General features: G+C 39.1%; 2 protein-coding genes across 2 annotated transcripts; both read left to right on the top strand.

The window, feature by feature from the left end:
* The first annotated feature begins 2,570 nt into the window (after nt 1-2,570).
* Nucleotides 2,571-3,356, top strand: LOC143577357 (uncharacterized). Its single transcript, XM_077061206.1, has one exon. It carries the CDS (start codon nt 2,571-2,573, stop codon nt 3,354-3,356), a length of 786 nt encoding a protein of 261 aa, XP_076917321.1.
* A 667-nt stretch (nt 3,357-4,023) lies between these two features.
* LOC143577356 (protein FAR-RED IMPAIRED RESPONSE 1-like) lies at nt 4,024-15,976 on the top strand. The gene is made up of 9 exons (XM_077061205.1): nt 4,024-4,126; nt 11,791-12,036; nt 12,151-12,332; nt 12,435-12,583; nt 12,713-12,920; nt 13,056-13,285; nt 15,380-15,455; nt 15,567-15,642; nt 15,759-15,976. Exons 1-9 carry the CDS (start codon nt 4,024-4,026, stop codon nt 15,974-15,976), a joined length of 1,488 nt encoding a protein of 495 aa, XP_076917320.1.
* The last annotated feature ends 10,873 nt before the right edge of the window (nt 15,977-26,849 follow it).

The raw sequence follows: 26,849 nt of genomic DNA, 5'->3' as shown, positions 1-26,849 counted from the left end.
ACCATACTTATAATTAAAGCAAACTACAGTTGTGATTATAAGACTATGTGTTGTTATTGAATTTATCATCTGAATTCATCCAATAATATTGTGTCATGCAGTGCTGACTAGATATTCGATGAAGCCACGCTAAAGCTGCCTGAGCCTGTTGTGGTTCAGACAAACGGTGGTTTTAGCAAATTTTATGATTTTTTAAATTTAAAACAAGAATATATATTAAAAGATAATTTTTTATAATAAAGATAAAAATTATATACTAGTTTTATTAATAAAAAACCTGAACTTATATAAATTATATATAAAACCCAAATTATATACTAGTTTTTAAAAATCACAACTCAAACAATTAAATTATAATAATAAACATAATGTATGAAAAAAACATAAAATAGAAATCAAAAATTGCCCAAGTCCAATAATCTTTCAAACATAAAAAAAAACCCATAAGAATTAGGTCGGAAAAAAAAACCGATCTCCTTTTCTTCTCCCCTCTTCCCTTTTACTTTCTTCTTCTTCTTCCTTCTCTCTTCATTCCATAATATGCATAGATAAAAAAACAAAAGGAAAAAAGAAAAAAACCAAGCATATCCACCTTCCTTCTTTTGTTCTTCATCAGCCACGACCCGGCTCACAGTAGTCCATTTGCGCCGCGGATCACGAGATGTCGGTGTGGTGTGCGCCATCTCACGGCTCATAACACCTAGCCTAAGTTATAGACCATTGACTATACATCCATTTTCATGTCGTATGTACTTCAATTACATATCCAAACAATACCATGACCAACGATTGTCAAGGTGATGCAGCGGTAAAACGATAACGAAGATCGAATCACGTTGATTCAGAAAATACCCGTGATTAACTTCCAAAAACACCCAAATCCCACCCTAAGGTTAAAGAAATTGAAGTGAAAAATATTTATTATCAAAATTCAAGTCAGATTCTTCACATTACATAAACTGAATATAAATAGAGTTTCTAATACGAAATGGGCCCAAAAAAGGCCATGGGCCAAACACAACCCCAAAAATAAAAATGCAAAAACTGCTGAAAAATCATAAAAATGCCCATAAATTTATTTAGGAGGCGTTTTTGGGCTTCGGACAGGGGCCAAACCGCCGTAGGCCATTTGCCACAATGTGCTCCTCGTCTCAAACTTCGATTTGACTGGTAATGGGCTCGAAACGGAGCTTCGTGGGCCAAGTTATTCCCGTTTGCGTAGACTACCTTTGAAAGCACGATTTTAAACCTCCAAATATAACATGACACGCTCTTCAATACTTGGTTCTCCATCACGAGGGATTCATGACCAAACTAAGAAGTCAACGACCACCACTCATAATTTCATACCATTATAAATACTACTTGACAAGTAGATTTTAGTTATTAACTCTTCCTAAAATAATTCTCTCATTAACAAAAAATTAATTGACCTCAATGGGGAAGGATAGTTGGGGCAGAGGTGGTCCTAACCCCCTTCGTTTTTATGCCCAGTAGTGTAAATTTACCCGTTTCAACCGAAAATTTGATCTCGGCTCCCTCCGTTTACGGATTTTTTTAATGTGTATTTTCGTCTGGCCCTCTCGACATCTTCGTCCAAGCTTCGCCACTACTTAACCTTACACCCGAACTTGATCAAGGAAAACCATCATCTCATGACTAGGCTCACACGTGTTTCTTAAGTGCATGATTTTGATCAATATCCATCCCCTTAATTCACTTGCTGATTCGAACTAATTATGAGGACCATATCAACACTAGTGGATCCAAACTACCCCTTAACAACCAAATCAACAAAATATATACAATTTAGATAGGTATCATATGTTCGTTGGGTTACAAAATTTCAAGATATTATTCATTAAATAAGCCATTTATTTGTTATCAAAATAGAATCTCACATATACGTAACATGTAACGTCTAGTTTCACATTTGACCCCACATCTTACTTTTCAATTTACCAAATCACCCTTTTTCCTACATTTTTTTTTATTTTATTATGAACGACCAAACAAGTAACGCTGGGTACTTCGTACGCGGCCCCCATTGGCTAAAGGTAGCCTGAGCCGGCCACTAGTCCGGACGGACGGAGCCCCTAGCGGTCCACCTATTGAGGGATTCACCGGATAGGACCCGACCCCCACGCCCGCCAAACGGCACGACAGCGAGGAGCCGGTAAAACCAGGTGAGATCAGGACTCGAACCCTGGCAAGCCAGGATCATTCTTTATATCTCCTATATAAATTGGTGATAGTGAAGTTTAAACCCACTACCTCTCACTTGTAAAGTGAGTGCTCTATCGTTAACCCACATCCAATTTATTCCTACATTTTCCACTATCCTTTTCATTTTCAACAAACATTAATAATAAAAAATAAAATATTTTACACACCCAATTTGAAGAATTTTGCCTCTTTTTTCAATTAATTAAAAAAAATAAGAAAAAACACCAATAAATTCAACACAATCTCATTGACTCCCAACTTCACTCTCTCAACCACCATCGCCGGAAAACCACCACAACCACCTAAAATGAACCAATTTTAGTAAATTCAACCAATTTCCGACAATGGGTTGTTGTGCAAGCACAAACACACCACCCCCATCTCCTCAGTTCCACCGGCATTTGTCGAAATCAAGCCGAGCACCACCGCCGGTGGACGAAGAAACGGTGAAAGAGGTGCTGTCGGAAACCACTAATCCCAACCATTTTAACAAAATCCAAGACCAACCCACAAAAATTAACCCTAAACCCAAGATCCGAAATCAACCGGATCACAACCATGAAGATATTAATTTTTCCGGCGAGGTCTCCGAGATCTGCAGTAATATGAGCGAGAGTGTTTCTAACACTACCTTTGATAAGGACTATGAGCTTCTTCGCCGGAAAGTTGCCAACAGATCACCGGCAAAGCTAAGAAACCGGCAGAATAATAATAACTCCGGTGAGCTTCGTGGGGTGAAGAATTATTCTCCGGTGAGAGGTAAACAACAGTCTCCGGGTCGGGTCAGATCCGGATCCGATACCAACAACCGTGGATCCGGGTTTGGGTCGACCGGCCGGCAGAGACCGGCGCCGGGATCCGGTCAGGTGTCCCGGTCGAGATCTCCGGCGAACCGTACGGTGGCCAGAGGTGGTGGTGGTGGGGTTAGGAATGGGGTGGGAAGAAGCCCGTCGGCGAAGAAGACGGAGAATTCTCTGGGTCGGGTCGGGCCGCAGAGGGTTATGAAAGCGGATATGGATACGGGTATGGAGATGGAGAGTGGGTATGGATGGGATGTAACGGATAGAAATGTTGATGATGAATCACTTGATAATCCGCTTGTGTCGTTGGAGTGTTTTATTTTTCTGTAGAATTTGTTTAGTATAAGTAATTAATTATTATTATGTTTTCATATTGTAGGGGTATGGTAATAAACCCGGCTTACGACCTTAATTTATTATTTTTGGCTTATTTTATTATATGGACTAATACAATATTATTGGGCTGAGGGGGTTTTGTGGAGGTAACCCTAACTGGGCTAGGCCCATTAGGGTAACATGATGGTGGCCATGAGGCTCCCTATATAAGGAGGTCTCCACCTCCTTATTAAGGGTTGTTGTTGTTCTCAATAACAGCCACCACCATAACCATTTTTGTGTCTGTAAACAAGAGATCCTCGAGATTTCTTAGCAGTCACCTCCACACCCCCAAAAGCCATTGCAGATCTGAGCGGAGAAGACGATCCGAGATTTGGTTAGATCTCAAGCTACCGGGGAAGAAGATCGAGTCGTGGTTCGTTCATCTCGAAGACCGGGGAACATCGTCATGGATCAGGTCAGATTCATTTCACGTTTCTTCATTGGCGCCATCCGTGGGACGGTAACGAACCACACCTCAATCTTCCCCGTTTCATGTCCAGATCTGTGTTTCTAGAGTGACGGAGGTTAGATCTGGGTCTAATTCCTTCAGATCTGATTCCGTTTGAGCAACAGTTACGTTCGATATTCTTGTTTCTCTCTAGATCTGCGTTCATACGCAATGGGTGCCGGATCCAGATCTGATTTTTCAGTGTTCAATGCTGGAATAAGTTCTAGATCTATAGTCACAAAGCAAAAATCGGGTGTAAAAAAGGAATACACAGGTACAACTCTTTTTGCAGTGGGTACCATCATATTTGCATATCTTTGACTCATGTGGAAAGACATCATCTAGGAGAATGACAGGCTGTGTACAGCCTCAAAATAATAGCCATCAATATTATCCCATTTTGGGGTTTCAAATAAATTATACCCTCCGCCATGCATGCGCGCTCAACTCCCCGCCATAGCGGGTTGCATGCGCGCTCCCGGCGATTACTCTCCGCCACAGCGGGTTGCATGCGCGCTCCCGGCGATTACTCCGCCACAGCGGGTTGCATGCGCGCTCCCGGCGATTACTCTCCGCCACAGCGGGTTGCATGCGCGCTCCCGGCGATTACTCTCCGCCATAGCCCCCGCATGTCAACTTCAATCAACCGCGGATCAAAATCGCTCCCCGCGGATCAACTATAATCTCATGCGGGTCATTTTTTGCTCCCACGTTGCGAATGAAGCTTTATGAACGCTAAGGATCAATTTCTGCTTCCGCAAGCAAAGTTCCCGCAAGGCACAATCAAAGCCTCAAGGGTCAACTTCTGCTTCCGCAAGCAAAGTTCCCGCGTGGCGTTATCAAAGCCTTAAGGGTCAACTTTAGCTTCCGCAATCAACTTCTGCTTCCGCAAGCAAAGTTCCCGCGAAACAAAGGCACAACCAAAGCCTCAAGGGTCAACTTTAGCTACCGCAATCAACATCAACCTCCACGTCGTTCGCGAAACAAACAAGCCGCATGCGTGCGGCGATTCAACTCCGCCATAGCATGCCGCACGCGCTAAATAATAATTGGCGGATCACATTGTGAACTCCCGCGGATCAATGAATAACTCTAGCGGGCAACTTAAATGTTGGAAGGGACCAACCTCACATACCGCGAGTCACTAACGCGCAACCGCGGATCAAATCTGACTGCGGGTCATGGCGAGAAACTCCAGCAGCTTAAGTACAACCTCTGCGGGTCACAAGAAAGCTTCCGCGGGTCAAACCCGGCTTTTGCGGATCACATGTACGCTCTGAGCAAAGAAATGGCCGGTCAGATACGGCTCCCGCAGGCCAAGTTAAAGCTCCGACACGATCACCGCGGGTAACATACGCGCCAAATTTAAAGGTTGGGAATCCTCATAAACCCATACGCCTACGCGCCATACTTAAAGGTTGGGAATCGTTATAAACCCATACGGCCTCGCGCCGAATACAAGGCTGGGCACGCTCCGTATACCGGACGCGCTCCGCTTCGCTCAACGCGCCATCATGATTAAAACCTCATACAACCCGAAACAAAGTAGAAATATAAGCAAAAAAGTACATTTGGGAAGCACCGGATCGGAAAAACCGTACAAGCATTCCTAATAAGTCCAGAACTCCAACTAACCGCTTGCACGCCCAGGAGCAGCACTGGACTAGGGGGACTAGTGGAGGTAGGATCCTAAATACCCGGTGGGTCTAGTTTCCAATTTTCTTATCATCATCCAAGAATTTCATTGAAAACCTATCACCGGAAAAAACAAAAACATGGCGGGCAATTAGAGTCCACGCCGCCTCCTGCTCCGGCAAGCAAGCCGCAAGTTGTGATGATCACCGTGGCACAACGCTCCGCCACCGCGCATGCGCTCGCCGTGGTTCAATACAATGCCAACATTCATGCGCGCCACGACAAGTAAACCTCGCCACCGGGTAATGTCATTACGCCACCACGCGTACACGCCACCGCGGATAACCATCTGGCCGCCATGGTGCATGCCACCATGCATGAGTCCCACCACTATGAAGCAGCAGCGCGCCATCACGCATACACGCTGGCGCCGAGCACCGCATCACCGCGATCCAACACCTCGCCACCGTGCATGCGCATCGCTAAACAACACACTCCAGCTTTTAATCATTCCCAAAAATTTTGCCTTTATGAGATGAAGAAAAAGTACCCCACACACGCATATCGGTGCTCCTCCATCACCATCGGAGCAACTAAAGTTAACAGTCTCGGAAAAACTCCGCCACCGCGGAAATATCCATGTTCCGCCATGACGCATGCGCGCCCGCGAGTCATCACTCCGTCGCCATGCATGCGCGCTCGCGGAAACCACCATGTGGGTCGGAAGACGACTCCATGCCTTCGGTTTTACGCAGAAGACTCCGCCTCAATGCATGCGCGCCCGCGAGTAACCGCTCCGCCGCCATGCATGCGCACCGCGGATCAAAACCCCATGCGGGTTGGAAGACGACCCCATGCGGGTCAAAAATAGTACAATATGAGCTTGGAAGACGACACCATTCATGGGCGCCGTGCTCCGACATAACAAACTCTGACCAAGGCGGGTCACCTGCAAGCTCCGCAGGTAAGCACCCGACCACCGTTCATGTGCGCCGATGGGTTTCAACAATACGTCACCATGCATGCGAGTTAAGGATCATTGCGTCACCGTGCATGCATGCGTGTCCCGCTGATCAACTCTACGCCGCCATGCGTGCGCTTCCGCAGATAAACAATCCGCCGCCATGCATGCGCGCTCAACTCTCCGCCATGCGTGCGCGCTCAACTCGCCGCCATGCATGCGCGCTCAACTCCCGCCATGCGTGCGCGCTCAACTCCCGCGGGTGACAAGCGCTCAGATATTCCAGCCCCGGCACAGTGCCACCATGAAACACTAACGGCGTGTCATCTGGGCACTCACGAGGATCAACTAGCAACCATAATGAACCGCATGCGCACTCCCACAAGTTAACTTCAGCCATCATGGATGTATCGCGGGTCATTTCTGGCTCCCGCAGATCACGAGAGAGTTCCATAGCGGGTTGATTCGCGCCATTCCGCGTCCGTAAACAACTTTTGCGGGTTACTACCGGGGCTCGTCACGCTTCCGCATGGATGAAATTCACTACCACCATTATCGGGGACTGAAGAAGCGATCTGGATGTCTTTCGTATGATGAATGAAGGTGTTTTCTTGATGTATGAGTATATAAGATTTGCATGAAATGACACAAAAAGTGCTTATATTAATGCAAAATATATGGCTACGCGCCAAACTTAAAGGTTGAGAATCCTAATAAACCCGCTCGGCTACGCGCCGAATATTAGGTTGGGCACACCTCATAATTCGCCTAAGGATGGAAGACATCCGAATATACAGGTTGGGAATCCTTATAAACCCATATGGCCATGCGCCAAACTTTAAGGTTGAGAATCCGCATAAACCCATAAGGCCACACGCCAAACATATAGGTCGGGAGCCTAATAATATCCCAAATGGCCACGCGCCAAACATAAAGGTCGGGAGCCTAATAATATCCCACATGGCCACGCGCCAAACATAAAGGTCGGGAGCCTAATAATATCCCACATGGCCACGCGCCAAACATAAAGGTCGGGAGCCTAATAATATCCCAAACGGCCACGCGCCAACGTAGGTTGGGCACACCTCATAATTGGCCCGAGAATGGGAACCTTGTAATACATCCACTTTTAGTTGATATGTTTTTGCAGGTTCGGCTACGAGTCGCACAAGCACCTATGACATTATTATTATTATTTGGCCGTTTGTGCCTCCATTATTATTTTGAAAACAAGTTGGGATAGTCATCCTGCGTAGAAGAGGCCCTTGTGGGCCAGTCATTATCATCATATTATAGCTCATAAGCCGCAACTCGTGCATGCTTCATTATTTTATAGCTCGTAAGTCGCCTCGCGCGCAAGCTTCATTATTTTTATAGCTCGTAAGTCGCCTCGCGCGCAAGCTTCATTATTTTTATAGCTCGTAAGCTTCCTCGCGCGCAAGTTGCATTACATTATTATCGAGATGCGCACTCTGTCTTTTATCAGGCCCCGCGCCACTATTGTTATGATGCGTGCTATATCTTATTCATGCCAGTGCACCATTATTATCATAAGGATCACAACATGTCACCATCATGGAGAAAACCTCTCAAAACTCAAAGACAATAAAGACAAGGCCGAAGAAAAGGGAAAAAACCGCCTCATATCCTAACACACCTTATGAAGTCCAGCGCTCCACCTAAACGCTTGCACGCCTAGGAGCAACACTGGACTTGGGGGGCTTGTAGGGGTATGGTACTAAACCCGGCTTACGACCTTAATTTATTATGTTTGACTTATTTTATTATATGGACTAATACAATATTATTGGGCTGAGGGGGTTTTGTGGAGGTAACCCTAACTGGGTAGGCCCATTAGGGTACCATGATGGTGGCCATGAGACTCCCTATATAAGGAGGTCTCCACCTCCTTATTAAGGGTGGTTGTTGTTCTCAATAAAAGCCATCACCATAACCATTTTTGTGTCTGTAAACAAGAGATCCTCGAGATTTCTTAGCAGTCACCTCCACACCCCCAAAAGCCATTGCAGATCTGAGCGGAGAAGACGATCCGAGATTTGGTTAGATCTCAAGCTACCGGGGAAGAAGATCGAGTCGTTGTTCGTTCATCTCGAAGACCGGGAAACATCGTCATGGATCAGGTCAGATTCATTTCACGTTTCTTCACATATGATTTGGGCATATGACTATTGAAGTTAACATCATATTATGTCAAATTTCTTACTTTAAGAGTAAAGATTAAATATTGACGTCATATTGTTTTAGCATAAACTATATCTATCGAGATTATTGTGTTGTTATATGCTCGACTTGGAATCCGACTAGTAGGCTGGATTGAAACGTAAGACCATGCGGCATACTTGTCCATTCACTGTCGAGAAGGAAGAGGTTCATAGAGAAAGGCAGGGAGGCTAGCGGGGAGCAGCAAGTCAGCAACTATACCCGCATTTGGTGATAGTGAACGATAAGTATACCGCATAGTCTATCCGATTACGTAAACGGGTCAATCATACACATCAAGTGCTTTCGAATTAGTTGTATATATTTTTGACTTTTAGATTTTGTAGATACTGATAATTCATTTAACAATAAAGTATTTTCATATTTTCTTTCAAATAGTTGTATATATTTTTATTTATGAAGTCACTGTCCAGATTTCAAAACCGACTCGAGCAGTGGACTAATTTAAGTGCTGAAAATCTTAGATAAAAAGCATTAGTTGGATGATTAATTACGTAAATTATAAATTCAAATATATAAATGTACGTCGGGTAAGTTCTTAAAGATAAACTCCTATAATAATCTTAATCATAGTATAATAATGTATTTTTTAGAATGCCGTTTATAATTTCTTCGATCATCGAGCAATAAATATGTTATGATTTTATACGATGGTAAAGAAAAGTAACAATTAAGTGTAAATGAAAAGCACTTTGAGTCATTATAAAATTATAAAACGTCAAATCATGATCAAATCAAATTTGATCTTGCAAGTGAATGCATCACAGGCTGTAAAAGAGTAAAATAAAATAATAAGGGGGGAGGGGTGGTGGATGTGATGACATCACACATCTCATCCAATCAAATGGTGTCATATCATCAACCTTAAATTCATCACATGTGATGGTTTTTTACTAGGGGTGGTGATATGGTGTGATGATGTGTGATGTTTTTTTTAAATAAATACTAAAATAAATAAAAAGAAAACAATATTACATTAACTAAAAAATAAAACAATATTACATTAAATAAAGACAACTAAATTAAAAAAAACCGACAAAAAAAAACCTACGGCCCTTCCCAACCCCACTTGTCGCATATCTCGTGTTTGCGTTGAAGTAGGAGCGATTTAAAGGGTTCCTCAAAATGTTCGTGCGGTTGTAGGATGAAAGTTAGATCGACGTTTTTTTGTTTTTCATTCAAATGGTTGATATACGTCTCCTCACGTTTCATTTTTAAAATATGAGCCTCTTTCCTTCGCTCCTTCGTCTCGGCCATTTCCGCCATCTTAGCCGACTTGTATTCGATGAAGTTTTCGGCCACCGCTTCCTTTCCAAGTCTAGACAGTTCCCCACTTTTCTTGCGATTCGGCCGTGTGGGTGTGGGTATGTCTTCGTCGGGATTGTCTTCGGGTTCCTCGTTCAAGTTCATGCTTGGCATGTTGCATGACAAGCCGCCGGTAGACGTTGTGTAGTCCCCGGACTCGGAAGCTTTTGATCTTTTTGAAGAATATCCTTTCTTCCTTGGAGCCGTTGGTCAGTTCAAATCGACCAACGAAATCGGTTCCCACTTCGCGTGATGTCTCGCAATTTCCCACGCTTCCAAGTGGGGAAAATCCCTACATTTGTAAGTTCGGACATATTCGGCCAAAGTGTTCTTTATGATAGTCGCCTCGCTCGCTCCGCTTTGTGGAGTTCAGGACTACAAAACATTTAGAAAAAAATATATATATCTAATTATAAAAATAAAGTAATAGATTATAAAATAAATAAACTAAAATAGTTACCTCTTGGACGTAACAAGCATTAAATTTTGACATTTTTTATTCAAATCTCCCCACTTGCCAATCATTTGATCCTTGTTTCGTTCGGTTGCGCCGGGAAATTTCGAGAAATGTTCTTTAATACGCTTCCAAAACGCTTCTTTGAATCTGACCCACGTCGACTTGTATCATTCTTTCGATCAAAGCCCTAAAACATCGGTTTGAAGCTAAGAAAAAAACTTAATGACGTTAAAGCTTTTTAACAGAGGTCAATTGACACAAAAAAATAGCTGAAAGTTGGGACCGCTGATAGTGATTTTTAAAGTTAGTATTATTATCGGTCAATAAACAAAAGTTGGGATTATTTATTTCCAATTTGCCAAAGTAAAACAAATAATTTTTTTTGAAAGGGGTATGTCACAATGGCAGCTAAGACTCTTGAGTGTCTAGAAAAATTGAAAACTGAAAAAAACCAAAAATCAAATCGTACTTGTGTAACATCTTGAAAATTTCTTTTTCAAGTTTGTCAATTTAGGAAGTTGAGAGACTAGTTAGTCATTTAGCTAAAGATTTATGGAGGTGACACGTGTCTTGTGACTTATCATTATCAGAAGACACTATTAGAATAACAAAATAAGAGATATATTAAGATAGATATTAGGCGAAAAGATGGAATACGCAAATACTTATCGTACAAAACCGTACGCGACATCTGGGAGCGTTGATCTACACCTTCGATTCAGTTGCGAGCGGTTGAGAAGATCCCGTGTCTTTTAAGCGAGATGGGTATGATTCTCTTTTTGATTCGTAATCTAATTTTGGTATTTTGCGTATAAACGGTTACGATCTTGATTTTTAGCTTAATCAAAATCAATTTCTTATTTACGAAACAATTTTTCTACCGAAAACTATCAATTGAGCACTCTTGAGTACACGAACCAGTTGTTCAATCGATTTTCTAATTTAGGGTTTTGAAATGGAAGACGATCGTGAATGTAAGTTTTTTGCTCTGTTTGAACTAATCAACAATAGATATATACTGTATGTTAGTTTCTATAAGAATCATATGATAATTGATTAGTTTAGTTTGCGAGCGTGTTACGAGCGTGTTCATATTAGGAGTGTTTTAACATGGTTGATTTTTGGTGTTTATACTATGAGCGTATCATGAGTGTGTTAATATGACTGATTATAATGTTATTGAATATGAGCGTGTTAATATTAGGATTGTTAAAATGGTTGATTTTATAATATGAGCGTGTTTTCAGCGTGTAGTTTATGTATTTTTATAATATGAGCGTGTTTGGATTACTTTATGAGGTTTTTTGGTGTTAACACGTTTTATTTGATGTTTGTGTAGATGATTCAAGTGTTTTGGTTGGAGGTCAAGGGGTTGATATCATTCCTGAAGTTGCTTCTTCTTACAGACCTGTTAAAGGAATGATGTTTTCGTCAATTGATCAAGCAATTGATTTTTATAGTGAATATGCTAAAAAAGCTGGATTTGGGGTTCGTAAAGGTGGATCTTACCTGCATGATGGTGTACTAAAGACCAAGTATTGTTGTAAAGAAGGTCACAAGCCAGCCAAAATGTATGATTCAAAAGGTGATTGTAATGAATCAAGCAAACCATATTATTAAAGGAGGAAGAGGCCGACAATTAGATGTGGTTATAGAGCACATGTACAGTTAAAATCTGTTGACGGTATAATTTTTGAAGTACATGATTTTGTTGAAGGCCATAATCATAGAATGGTAGCAGATTCTGATATGCAGTTTGTTCGTTTTGCGAGGAAGTTAACACATGTTCAAGAGGATGCTATTTATGAGCTATCTAATATAAACCTGGGGCCTGTTAAAACGTTTAACCTTATGAGAACACAGTACGGTGGTTTTGAAAAAGTAGGTGCAACTAAAGATAATTGTAAGAATTTTAAACAAGGTTTGAATTGTTATATTGGAGAGTATGATGCTGAGATAATTGTTCAGAGATTGTGTGCTTAGAAAACATTTTCATCTGATTATTCTTTTGAATTTGATGTCAATGATTATCGTGAGTTAATTCGTGTGTTTTGGGTTGATGAGATTTCAAAGAGTAATTATCTTGAATTTGGGAATATTATATCCTTTGATGCTACATTTAAGACTAACAAGTAAGTTATTGATCCATACAGTTTTCAATATAATATTGTATTAGTTGTGTGTGTATGAATATGTTTTTTTATGTACATGTACAAGATGGTTTTTATACCGTTCACGACAATTGATAACCATTGTCATAGTGTGACTGTTGGTGCTAGATTATTAGCTTGTGAAACTATTGAATCGTATACATGGTTATTGCAAATGTTACTTAAGTCGTTTGGTAGTGCACCGAAGGTTGTTGTTACTGATAAAGACCCTGCTATGAAACAAGCTATTGCATTTGTTTTTCCAAATACAAGGCATAGGTTATGTATGTGGCATATAATGAAGAAAGTTGCAGACAAGGTGACCTTTAACTGTGTTTGATTTAATTGTTTTAAGCAACTTAATTGAAGAGTGCTTTACAAGCGTTTCATGGTATTAGTTTTTTTGATGTTAAATATGTTAGCGTTTCATAAGCGTTTAACATTTTCTTATTAGGCGGGAGCTGATCTATGTAACAACGAAGATTTTAAGAGTAGGCTATGTAATATTGTGTGGACGGATTCAATTAGTCCTTTTCAATTTAAGGAAAAATGGCAGGCTATAATGGTTGAGTTTGAGCTTGAGCTTGACAAGAACAAATGGCTTACTGATATGTATAAAAACAGATTTGATTGGATACCTGCTTTTTATAGAGACGAACCTTTGTTTGGATTGATGCGTATGATGTACATAAATTTATACATCTTTTTAGCAACAAATAATCTTTAAAAACTGCAACTTCTATTAGATAACATAGCACAGAAGGCTACTTATCATAATAAAATACAATTTCAGATAAACCCAAGCCCCAAACGAAAAAACAAGTGAAAAGACGAAGAAAACGGAAGAAAACACAAGTAAAGCAAGAAACACGCCCCCATGCCTCAAGAAACACGCCCACATGCTTTTAAACACAAGAAAAGACAAAAATCTACAAGAATATACAAATACTGAGAACAAAAGCACGGGGCCGTGCCTCTTGACCATGGGGCCGTGGTCACCTTTCTGAAACGACAAAAAGAATTAGCACATGTCACTAAAAAGCACGGGGTCGTGCCTCAGGAAGCACAGGGCCGTGGTGAGTCATCATGTACGATCTGACAACATGCAACTGGGACACGTAGACACGGGGCCGTGCCTACCTAAGCACGGGGCCGTGCTTCATCCTCCAGACTGCCTATAAATAGTGGCTGATGTTGCATTGATCAAGTGTGTCTTGAAGAGAATTCTATACGGTTTTCAATTATAAAAAAAACACCCACTAACACTCATATTGAAGATCTAGTGAAGAGTTTGAAGGCTTGGAGGTTACTATCATCATTAACATAATCATAATCCATAATCATCATTAAGAAGGGAAATTCATCCATATTTGTTTAGATTGTTCTAGCTTAATCATGTGTTTGTTATCATCATCTCTTTTAATGTTCATAACAATGCTCATTATGAGCTAAACTCCATTTACCATATAAAATCTATGAAGAAGCTTTGTTTTACTTGATGATTATATAAAACATGTGATTTGGTTTAGTAAAGTACATGGTTATTTTGCAATTATCTTTTGATGAGAAATATTTCACTATCTTAATTCAACAATTCAAAGTTGGTGATTGACAATCATATTGACAATCATTCATGATCGATTCATGTTCATGAAAGATAGAATACTTTGATAATTTATCGAAACATGGATCCTTATATTGTACTTAGAAATGATGAGATATAAGTTATGATCTATTTCTCTAGTCATGGTAATTCTGAAATAACATCGTTAACACGATTGCTTAGGTTATCATGCTAGTTAAAGAAATCATATGTTAACGGAATGTGTAATTATAACCTACTTAAATCAACCAAGGGGAGGTTGTGTGACTAAACTATAACCACCCAAAGTTGTTAGAATTGGTATTTGAGAAATAGAAATCAATCCTAATCTTTCTACTTTACTAATCTACTTGCCAACTTAAATTGACATTCTCGTAGTAGCATGACATTAGGAAATGGTTGAATTTAAAATGCGCATGCTACTTTCTTTTATGTCATAGGATATGCTCACTTAGAAATGAGGGGTTATTCTACCATATATTATAACGGCAAGTTTATCACATGTTTACTTTATAATCATCAAGGATAAATAGAGTGGATTCTTGATCTAAGATAGTAACCTTCATATAATTGAACTACTTGTTTAGAATTTCTCGTCTTGGTCACCTATATATTATATATAAGTATTTATATTTTATAAAAAGTTCAAAAATCAACCCCAATATGATTAAAACCTCCGATTAAAGTAAAAAGACGATTCATTGTTAGAAACATTTGTGTCCACGGATCGATACTTGGTTCTTACCAATACTATTCTACATATACGATAGGTACACTTGCCTATTTTGTGTGTGTTTAGTCTTAGTAGAAATAACTTTTATAAATTTAAAACACGATCTTGTGCAAAAGTTAAATATCCAGCCCGTTATAATTTTACTACCACACGCACAGCACGCATTAGCGTACAACATCAAGATCAGAGAGCGAAAACCATTTTTTCGGACGAGCTACAAATTCTCAGTTAACATTAGTTGAGTTTTTCAACCATTTTGATTTTTGTATGGAGATACAGAGATACAATGACAGACGGTGTAATCATGATAGTAAGTACACATATCTGCAGTTAGAAACCAGAAGTTATCTTGAAAGGGAAGCGGTTAGGATATATACAAGATCTATTTTTAATGATGTTCAAGATGAATGAATGAAATTGTTGGTGGTGTTTCACAATTCAGTTCTTGTGAAGAAGAAGGAGGTTATTTTAGGTGTAAAATATGGGATTTTAATGCTTATGTTCCCGGATTTTTGGAGGTACGTATGAGCGTTTAGTAAGCGTTTTAGTTTAAAGTTGTTTAATCTTAAATTAATCAACAAGCGTTTAATAAGCGTTTAAATTGAGCTTTTTGCATTTTCTTTTTTTAGGTTGTGTTTAAGAAGGACAACGAGTTTGGTGAAGAATCTACTGTAACATGCTTCTGCAAAGGATTTGAACAATATGGTTTGTTGTGTCGGCATATTTTCTACGTTATGAATATGTATCAAGTCAAGAAATTCCCGAAAATATATATAAATGATCGATGGAGGAAAGATGCTGCGGTGAATATATCAAAACAGTTCCAATGTCGGAGTTTGGTAATGATCAGAACAGGAAGATCAAAGAGATTTCAAGAGAAATAAAATATGCCGACGAATACCTTATCAATAGTTATGTTGCTGATATCGATGAATTGATTAAAGTTAGAAATGAGATGAATTTGATGATTGAAAAAGCAGACTTAACTCGGTATGAAAGAGTACGTCCATCTAAAAGGGATAGATTTGCTCTGTTTTAGGTTTTGAACAACCATCAGAAGTTACTGTTCGTGTACCTACTGGAATAAGAAACAAGGATCGTGGCTCACACAAAGAATTAAATCAAAGAAAGAGATGGCCGTTAGTCGATCTGGGAAGAGTTATAAGGAGTGTCAGATTTGTCACCAACCTGGCCACCATATCCGAACTTGCAAAGCATTGCAGCAGCAACCGCAACAATGAATTCGTAGTGAAGCGTTTTACGTAATTGATTTTTTTAGATAGAAAGAGTTAGTCATTGTTTTACATTATGGGTTTTATAGTCATCTTTTTTACACAAGCGTTTAGATAAAACTTTTTATTTATTTATATTTTCTAAACACGCGGGGTTACACCCGCGGCAGACCATTATCAGACCATGCAAACTTACAATATTAGATTAAAATAAAAAAAGAAAACTAAAAGCTAACATCATCAGACCCCATCACTCTTTGTTTCTTGATGATCTCTCGCTCATCATCCTTGAACTCCATGTTGGTTGACACTTTTGAAATCGTGTTAACCAAAGTACCATACATGGAGTTGTAGCATGTAGTCTGTTGTTTCAGGAACTCAGCAGTCTTTGCTTTGAACTCACTGTCTGGTACTCTGGTAGCTCCATGAGTTCGTTATATGCATCAAGAGTTTCGGATTTCTCTTGAAGCACGTAGGCCTATGAGTGTTGAAGGGCGGTGATAAACTTCTCATCCTTTTCTTTCTCAAGATCCAACCCGACTTTCACCATGCTTTTCACAGTTTTATCACATGAAAACATTTTTGTGTGTGTTTTTGAGTGTTTTTGTGTGATCTGAATAAAAGAATGGATGTGAAATATATATATATAATTTTGGATGTCTATTAATTGTGGGTAGTTGAGATAGTTATTCAGTGTTATTTAATTTTGATGTAGGCTATCATCATCACACAAATGTTATTTATTATTTATTAAGCGTGTTTAAGCGTAGTATATATACTTTTTAATCTTTTGGTAGTTGACATAGTGTAATTTTAATTTAATTGATTTAATGTAGGCTATCATTACAAAAATCTTTTCCAATTTTTGGCATGTGAGTAGTAATAAATGTAATTAAACTAGATTAAAAATAGTTTTTAACATGATACGGTGATTTAGCGTATTACAAGCGTATACGAGCATATAACTAGCGTCTCATAACTACGTCATCACACTGTTCTATGTTCGCCTGTGAGTATACAGTTTTTGAGCGTTGTTCAAGCGTTTTGTTTTGTTTATTATTATTTTGGTCCTTGAAGCTGCAACTCTTTTTTTTGTCTTTTTGTCCTTTTTTTACTATTTGGTCGGTGATCTTTTCCTATATATATGCTATATTTTGTCACACTTATATCCACACATATCAAAATCATCATCTTTTCCTATGATGATGGATGCTTCATCATCATCATCATCATCATCATCATCATCATCATCTAAATCAACATCTTTCAAGGAAGCTTTGAAAATGAAGATTGTGGAGCAGGTCTCCGCATACAAAGCTTGTCGTGATAAGCTAACACATGAGTTTGTGATGTTTATCAATAATATGGATTACAGGGATGTTATTACGAATGTTCTTGTCAAAATTCCTGCTAGCACTATCCGAGATCTTGCGGTTTTGTTTATGGTTGATATAGGGAATAATGAGTTGGAACAATTCAAAGTATTACCAAAGGTAATTCTTGAACTAAACTGCTCAATGAAATTGAAGTTGGATTTTCTCAAGTCACTATTAGAGTAGTAGCTAGTGGCCTGATGTGTTGAGAGTTTGATGAGCGTTTGTAATGTTTTTTTTAATATTTTGATCATGTAGTATTTGTGTGTGCTTTGGTAAGAATAAATTTCCATCGTTTTGTTAGTTGATTTATACTAACATAAGGCTATTGATTAAAATAGATAACAAAGTTTTGAAAGAATTCAAATTAGTTGTTGCCTTTTTTGGAGTTCTTCAATCAACTCCTCCCCGGTCAAAGTGGTGTCGTTATTTTCACTAATTTCTCGTGCCTTCTTGATAAGAGAATCTCTTTTTCTTGTTTAGATCTGACAGAAGTGTTTTGCCTAAATACTTTTCCCTCAACCTTTTTAGCTAATTCACTTGTTTAGGACATTCCTTGTAAAATCTGCACATCCACGGTTTCTTCCCATCATATTTCTCCATGTGTTTCATAGCAAAAACCCCACAATTTACACCATTTCCGGTTGTTCTCCATGCCATCTTTAATCTTGTGATTGGAGCCTTTTGGATTTGGTCAGTAATGGGGTGATTGACTTTTTTAAGATACATTTAAAAGACGGTTCTTTAAAAAAAATTAAAAGCACTTAAGTATTTCATAATTTTATAATAGATATTGTTGAGAGTTTGATGAGCGTTTATCAGGATTTGAGGATTCTTGTTGTATCTTTCTTCAAAAATCCTTCTGATTGCTTTTTGTTTGTCCTCTGGCTTTTTAAACTTTTTATCAGCAGGTATTTCCTGATGTGCACTGTTTTCAAGCAACTCTATCACTCCTGGTTGAAGGTTGAAAGCTATCACATAGAAGTGATCTTTTTGCAGAATTGGCATGACGAATATAGCAACTTCATTCATTGTTTTGACCTCACTCCTCATCATTTGTGTTTCAATGTTGTCCGTAAACACTTCGAGTCTTTGTTCGTATGTGTGACCAAATGCCTCATTATAATGGTCACTGGTATGCATAAGAATTCAAATAAGCGTTTTGATAAGCGTTTATTAAGCATTTAAAGATATTAGGTTGATTAAAGCATACCAGCAGTGTGCTTGTACCGAAGAGCCTGAATGGTGATTCTGCAATTTTTTTCTTCTCTTCATAATTCATCAGTTCAAAGAATGCATCCATTGCATTTGTTGTTAAATACAAACCAGGACAAAAACTCTCCAAAATCACCTTAAATGAATCTGTGTAAGTAGACTTGAAAACTTCTTCCCATATGTCTTTAAGACAAAAAAATATATACTCTGAAATTATTTTTTCATCCTCCGTGACATTTGTGCCTATTTCAACCTATCTTAAAAGATATGGTGATTTCAACGCAAGAGCTAACTTTTTCTTTCTTCCTTCTTTCACCAACTCTTTGTCTTTATTTACTTGTAATAATGTTACCGGAGATGTAATTTTGGGTATCATCTTTGAAGTTGATATCGGTGTTATGAAATTTTCACTTGGTGACAAACTAGTGTCAACTTTTGATTCTTGGTTTTTCTCTTCTACTTTACTAACTGTAAAACAATAAGGATAAGTGACTGTAGCAGTTACTAAATTTATTTTTATAAACCAATGCATTTTTTTTCTGTGTCTTACCTATGATATCTTCTAGAGGTCCATCAGTGTTTATGAGATTAGCATCATCTCTGGTTTCTTTTTGTTCACTAGACTCTTGGGCATTTGTATAAGTATGCACCATATCAGCTCAAAGTGAGATAGTTGTGAAACAATAAGTGTGAGCGTTTAATAAGCGTTTTATGTATGAATATGTTAACAAAAATGTGATACCTTCAGCTTCTTTTGGAGTTTCAGTATACACTGGACTATTTGCAACAATGTGTTCCATCTTGTCATCTTTCGATCCAACTTGTGTATCTTTCATATAAAATATAAACATAACAACATGAGCATTTGATGAGCGTTCAAGTTGTATGAAGATAAATTTAACCATATTAATACCTTCCTTAGCCCATGTAAGTAATGTATTAACAACTGAATCAAGTTTATTATTCCCTTCTAGTTCTGTTACTATAATATCGTCATCATTGTTTACTTCAGATTCATTACCAATGACAGCTGCATCTATCATATATAAAATAATGACCTAAGCGTTTAGTGAGCATTTGAGTTGTATAAAGGAAGTTTTATAAATAATACCTTCTTGAGCCTCCTTAACCCCTGTATTTTACCACTTCATCACCAACTCCTGCATCACCAACCCTGCATCAGTAACCACTTCATCACTACCCTCTGCATCACCAACAGTTTCCCCAGATTTTTTCTTTTCTTCAGATAGATTAAAAACTTTAGGAATATCTGGGATTCAAAATTTAGATATCAGAGTTTGTTGAGCGTTTATAGTATAAGTATATAGAATAGTACCACTACCTTCTTCACCAACAACAGTATCTGAACCAACTACTGAATCAATCGCGGCAGCTGTATAAGAAGTGAGAACTTTTAAAGATATATAAATATATTTTTTAAAGAAGTGCATATGGTTGGAATTTGAAAGAGAATTAGATTGTTTTCTCACATAAATTAAGAAGTTTGTTGGTTTTCATGGTATCACCTTCTTGTGTTTTGGGAACCACATTTTTGTTGAATCTTTCTTCCCATTCACAACATCTTTCAAATATCTTGTAATAAGATAGATGTTTGTTCTTTCCTTCACGGACCAATTCATTGATCTCTGAGCAAAGTTTTTCGAATTTCTCCAACTTTTTATCCATTGGCTTATTCCAAGACTGTAAAATGAAAATAAAGTTATTAATTGATTTAAGATATTTCAATAAATCAAATGTCTCACCATCTCTTCCTTTGTTTTTTTTAGTGGTAGGTAAGCAGACATCCCAGACAGCTGAGGTGGGGTTAGATAAAAGTCGACCAGCTCTTGCGTGTGTGTTCCCAATGGCATTTTCAAACTCAAATGTGAATACGTATCATCATCATCATCAGATTCGCCTTCGACATTGTGATTGACATTATCTGTTTCGGCTTCACTTCCCCCGTCTTTCCCTGATAGATGTTATGTTATAAATGTATCATTAAAAGAAATACACATTAGAAAGTTTTTAGATGAAAATAGCAAGTTTTGTTACCATGTTTTTGGTTGTCACCATCTGCATCAGGCTGATGCATCGCTTTGTCACCAGCAGCTGCCTCACCAACTGCATCAGCAGGTTTATCAGCAATAGCAACTGTACTATCAACAGCAGCCTCATAAATTATTTTGTCACCGATAGATGCAATCTCACCAGCAGCTGCAACATCATCTTTACCATCAGTAGTTCCAACATCAGCAGTATCAGCAGTAGTTCCAACATCAGCTTTAACACCAACCGTCTCAACATTCTCATATGCAGGAGCGTATTCCTCGTTTTCAGAATCATCATTTAATGGAGGTCCATTATTATACAAGTATCTCTCCATCTTTGCTAGAGTTGTTGTTGTTAGGTAGTTGACTGCAGGTGTTGTGAGCGGAGCCCCAAATGGACCATATCTCTTTTGGTACTCATGTGTGTAAAGCATGACAAGAAAGATGATTGGATTGTTGTATTGTTGATTGACATCTTTCCATTCTTCCTTTATCATCTTCAGGTTTCAATTACATAGTTGCACCAGGTTATATTTGGAATATCCGAGAGTTTATCGATGGCGGTGATGAATCGTTGGTTGATTGTTGTTGATTTTGTTATGAATCCTATACATGTGTTGAACAACACTAGGAAATTAATCTTAACCAACTCCCCAACTCCTTGATCTTCCGTCAATTTCTCTCTCACATGCTTTATACTTATTCTTGTAGTTGGGAATTGATTCTTGAACAGATCCGTAGTTGCATCGTCCCCCAATCTTGGTCTACTTCTGTCTAAAACTGGAATTTTACCCATTGGTATCCCCAACACTTCATGAACTTTGGCTGCTGTTATATTAATAGCACGGCTGTCGATGTTAAATTCATTAAACTGGTGATCATAGTACATCAGCAACCAATGCCCAAACATTGATGGAGTTTGGTTTACTTGTAATCCTAATATTGACCCAAATCCCATTTTTTCCAAACAAACCTTTTGGTTAGAGTTCATAGCACTAACTGCATCCACAATGTTAGATGGTGCACATATGAGTCGTAGCTTTCTATCTATAAATTCAACAAAGGGTTTCCTTTGTATCCTTTCAGCTGGCTTCTTTTCTTTAACGACCTTCTTCATTGGTTTTTGAAAGTCTGAGTCAGAACTACTTTCTCCTATCTCTTTCCTCTTCTTTGATAAAAACTTGTTGATTGGAACTTCAAAGTCCGAATCAGAGTTTGCTTCAACTTGTTTTGTGTTAACCTTTCGCTTAACTGAAGCACACATAAAACTTAGATTAATTGCATAGTTTCATATGTTAATTGGACAGAACCAATTTTTCAGTCATCACAACACGCTTATCAAAAGCACAAGACTAGATTCAGGTTAATTGGATAGAATCATATGTTGCAATCATCACTAAACCCTAAACGCTTATCAAACGCTTATCAAATGCACAAGACTAGATTCAGGTCAATTGAACATATTCTTATGTTGCAATCATACCTAAACCATAAACGCATGTCAAACGCTTATCAAATGCTTATCAAACGCACAAGACTAGATTCAGGACAATTGGACAGATTCTTATGTTGCAATCATCCTTATACCCTAAACGCATATCAAACGTTTATCAAACGCACAATATTAGATTCAGGTCAATTGGACAGATTCATATGTTGCAATCATTCCAAACGCTTATCAAACGCTTCAAATCAGAGATTAAGTAACAACATAATAACCAATAATCACAAACAAATCATCCCAAAACAATTATTAAACGCCAAATCATACTAACAAGTAAAACCTAAAACGATTACAGTTACACATTTTTGTCAAACGCTCACGAAAACAACGGTTAAAATCTCTCTAAAACCTAAAACGATTACGACAATAATAAACAAACACCTGATTTATCAGTAATCTGTGGTTTATCATGTTTTTTCTTTGTTCTTTGTTCCTTCCTCGAAACAGATGAGTTAGGGTTCTTCTTTTTATCCATCTTCGTTACGATTGAATGTAGTATAGTTTCGTTGATTTTACAGTAGTTTTACGCTTCGAGGTTTGATTATTGTGAGTGATTTTAGGGAGAGTAGTTTTCTGAGTACGCTTCATCGTCGGGATCAGTTTATTAGAGGTTGATTATTGCGAGTGATTTTAGTTAGAGTAATGGAGACTATTTGACAATCTTACCCTTTTTGAAGAATAGATGCGCGTGGTTTAAATTTTTTATCGGACGCTTGATGTTGTCGCGTACGGTTTGTACGATAAGGGATTAATGTACAGTAACCGCCCCTAGATATTAGAGAATCTTTTAAACGTTTATGGTTATTTCTTATGACTTATATTTATCTCTTTCATATGTATCTTCCCTATTTAAAGGGCTTTGCTAATAACATTCAGAGAGGGGTTTCTATCCTATTTACTATTATGGTACATAGCCTTACTTTTTCTAAAGCATCCACAGCCGTTGTCTTCACCTTCACGTCTCCTATCCTATTTTTTTTGTTTCCCGCTCTCACCGTGTCCGGAGTAAAACAAGCAGAATCTTCTTCCTCGGGCATGGCCGATCACAAAGCATTACACCCAGTTTATTCCGTCACCAATATACAAAACAAAATCCAAACTCTCGACGGCACCACTTGCACCTATTCGTCCTGGGTTAAATTGATCACGCTTCACGCACGTGGTTATAAAGTACTTCATCATATTGACGGAACCGCGCCTCCGGAAAAAGACCATGCAACTTACGAGACATGGGCATAAATCAACGCGATTGTGCTTCAATGGATCTACGGGACGATCTCAAAGTCGTACCTCACACGTGTTTTGGATACGAACGCCATCACGCAACAGGTCAGGAACAAAGTTAAAAATATTTTTTTATCTAACAAAAAGGCTCGTGCTACAGCTTTGGAAAAGAGGTTTACCAACCTAACTTTAGCTTCATGTTCTTCCTTGGATGATTAATGTCAAAAGCTCCAAGACTTGGCAGAACAATTGAACAATGTCGATCATGTGGTCGACGAATCGAGACTAGTGGTTCAGTTGGTTAACGGACTCCCGAAGGATTTCGATGCATGTGCTACGGTGATAAACCAAAACGACGCAAGTTGGGAAGATGCGAGAGAAGCAATTGATCTTGAAAAGAAAAGGCAAGATGCGAGGGCGGAACAAAATCATTCCGTATTGGTTGCACTCGCAAAAAGCCAGAACAGGCAAAACATTGGATCGGTCAATAACAGTGGCGCTAATACTTTTCAAAGTGGTTCTTAACAACAACCTATTAGTTCCTCTCCAAATCCCAATTATTTTGGCAACAATTACAAACCCGGATACCATGGTCATGGATGCGGTAGAAGGGGTGCTCGCGGTTATGGCCGAAACAGGGGTCGGTCCCAACAATACGCACCAAACAGTTACTATCCACAGCAGCGATTTTGGACCACACCCCCTCCCTGCCCACATCCGGCCCAAGGGATGTAGCCCAATCAATGGGGCGGACCACAACAGCCCACTGGACTCAGCCAGTAGGCGTACTTCGACTCACTAAATACGGCTGCAACATATAATCTACAGGCGGGAACTTCTTTTAATAATATGGCTCATGCCAATGTTGCCTTCGCTCCTCCCGGCTTCTTGACCCAACAACAATTCAACCCTCTAAACCCACAAGAATTGGGTCATGCACTTCAGGCAGTCAATTTGAACAAAGATCCATGGTTTATGGACTCGGGAGCCTCCTCGCATCTCACTACCGACCCGGGTAAGATACAACATCCTAATGATTTATTTTTAACTGTAATATTTTCGTTGGTAATGGCCAAAAATTACCGGTCACCGGCTCAGGCCATTCCTCGTACCAAATACCTAACCGAACCTTTAAACTTAACGATATACTTTTAGCCCCCCAAGTCTTTAAAGACCTTCTTTCTGTTCGTAAATTTTCAACCGATTACCAAGTTTCGATTGATTTTGACCCTTAAGGTTTTCTTTGAAGAACCTCGCGACGGGAAGGCTAATTTCTAGACACGACAACACTGGGGACCTCTATCCTTTCACGAAGTCAACGTATCCATCCACTTTCCTCGTGGCGTCCTCGACTTCTACTTGGCACAATCAGCTTGGTCATCCCGGTGTTCAAGCTTTACATTTATTGTCTCATTGTTTCTTTATTTCATGTAATCAAAATTCTAGTTTTGATTTATGTCATGCATGTCAAATTTTGAATAATAAACGTTTGCCTGTTTTTGATTCTATTTCGTTTACTCTTGCACCGTTTGATACCATACATTGCGATTTGTGGACATTTCCAGTAATTAGTATTAATGGATATAAATACTACATGGTTCTAATCGATAATTATACTCAATATGTGTGGGTTTATCCATTAAAATACAAGTCCGAAACTTTTCACACTTTCGCTAAGTTTTATCGCCTAATCGATACCCAAATTAATATTAAAATTAAATCGTTTCAATGTGACCTTGATGGTGAGTTTGATAACAACGAGTTTCATAATTTTGCCACAATCCAAGGACTTGTAATTCATTTTTCTTGTCCACAAACTCCTCCGAAAAATGGTAAGGCGGAATGAATGATTCGTTGCATAAACGACATCATCCGTCCCGTCCTTACGCAAGCCAATCTTTCACCCTCCTATTGGGTTGAAGCCTTACACACCGCCGCTTACCTCCATAATATACTTCCTACTAAACACCTCTATCTATTTACACCATAATTTGCCCTCTTTCATCGACACCCCATCTACGATCATCTTCACATATTTGGTTGCACGTGTTACCCAAATATATCCGCAACCGAATAACACAAATTGTCACCGAGATCGACAAAATGCGTGTTTTTGGGATATCCTCATAATTTTTGCGGATATAGGTGCTTCGACCTAGCCACGAGACGCGTTCATATTTCTCGTCACGTAATTCTTGATGAGAACAACTTTCCCTTCACTACACCCATTAATTCATCACATTATAAATTTCTTGATGATCCCTTAAACCCTCTCGATTTCCGGTTCCCTCCCACCCAACCATCAACAAACTCAGCCCCATCCTCCACTACCCCTCCACCGACCCAATTCCCTTCTGAAGCCCATCATCAAATCCATCCAAACTCCACACCCCCTGCTGCCAAATTGCATCCAACACTCCCCTTGACACGTCTATGGCCCCCACAACTTCTCGGCCAAACCAATCAACCTAACCAACCTACTGTTTCTACACAACTTGTTGAACCACTATCCATTCCCCATGTTCCGGTCCATACCGATTCAAAACCCCACCCCATGACAACCCGCTCAAAGACGGGTGTCACAAAACCAAACCCAAAATATAATTTGAATACCGCTCGCTCTGAAAATATCTCCCCTATACCTGCCACATATAAACACGCCTTAGCTGACCTATTTTGGAAACATGCAATGACCAACGATTTTAAAGCGTTAAAGGATAATGACACGTGGGATCTTGTGATGTACCCGGCCGATCACCCCGTTTATTAAATGTCTTTGGTTGTTCAGACATAAGTTTCGTGCTGATGGCTCGTTTGAAAGATACAAAGCGCTATTGGTGGTGAATGGTAAATCTCAAACCACCGGGGTATATTGTCATGAGACGTTCAACCCGGTTGTTAAACCCGATACTATCAGAACCGTATAGTCGATCGACCTTTCAAAAGGGTGGCCTATGCATCAGTTAGATGTTAAGAACGCTTTCTTACATGGGGATTTGCAAGAAACTGTTTTTATGTATCAACCTGCAGGTTTTGTGGATACATCAGCTCCTAATCATGTTTGTAGATTGAAGAAATCCCTTTACGGGTTGAAACAGGCTCTTAGGGCGTGGTACACACGGTTCTCCACATTCATCACTAAAAGGGGTTTCAAGAGTAGCATATGTGATAGCTCGTTATTTATCTGTAAAAACTGGAACAATGTGGTGTATCTTTTACTTTATGTTGATGACATTGTTCTTACGGCCTCATCGACACGGTTGGTTTCCACAATTATTCGAGAGCTATCGGTGGAGTTTGCTATGACCGATCT

Source organism: Bidens hawaiensis, unplaced genomic scaffold, assembly GCF_021521415.1.
Source record: "Bidens hawaiensis isolate Kalapana, Puna unplaced genomic scaffold, B.hawaiensis_p1.1 tig00028530_1, whole genome shotgun sequence".
NCBI classification, from domain to species: Eukaryota; Viridiplantae; Streptophyta; class Magnoliopsida; order Asterales; family Asteraceae; genus Bidens; species Bidens hawaiensis.
The sequence above is the reverse complement of the archived record's forward strand: the minus strand, read 5'-3'. Positions and strand labels throughout refer to the sequence as shown.

Coding starts and splice junctions, on each gene's coding strand:
- LOC143577356 (XM_077061205.1), top strand. CDS start 4,024: ATGGGTGCCGGATCCAGATCTGATTTTTCAGTGTTCAATGCTGGAATA. Junction 4,127..11,790: donor TGTAAAAAAGGAATACACAG/GTACAACTCTTT, acceptor ATGTTTGTGTAG/ATGATTCAAGTGTTTTGGTT. Junction 12,584..12,712: donor GCTACATTTAAGACTAACAA/GTAAGTTATTGA, acceptor CCATTGTCATAG/TGTGACTGTTGGTGCTAGAT.
- LOC143577357 (XM_077061206.1), top strand. CDS start 2,571: ATGGGTTGTTGTGCAAGCACAAACACACCACCCCCATCTCCTCAGTTC.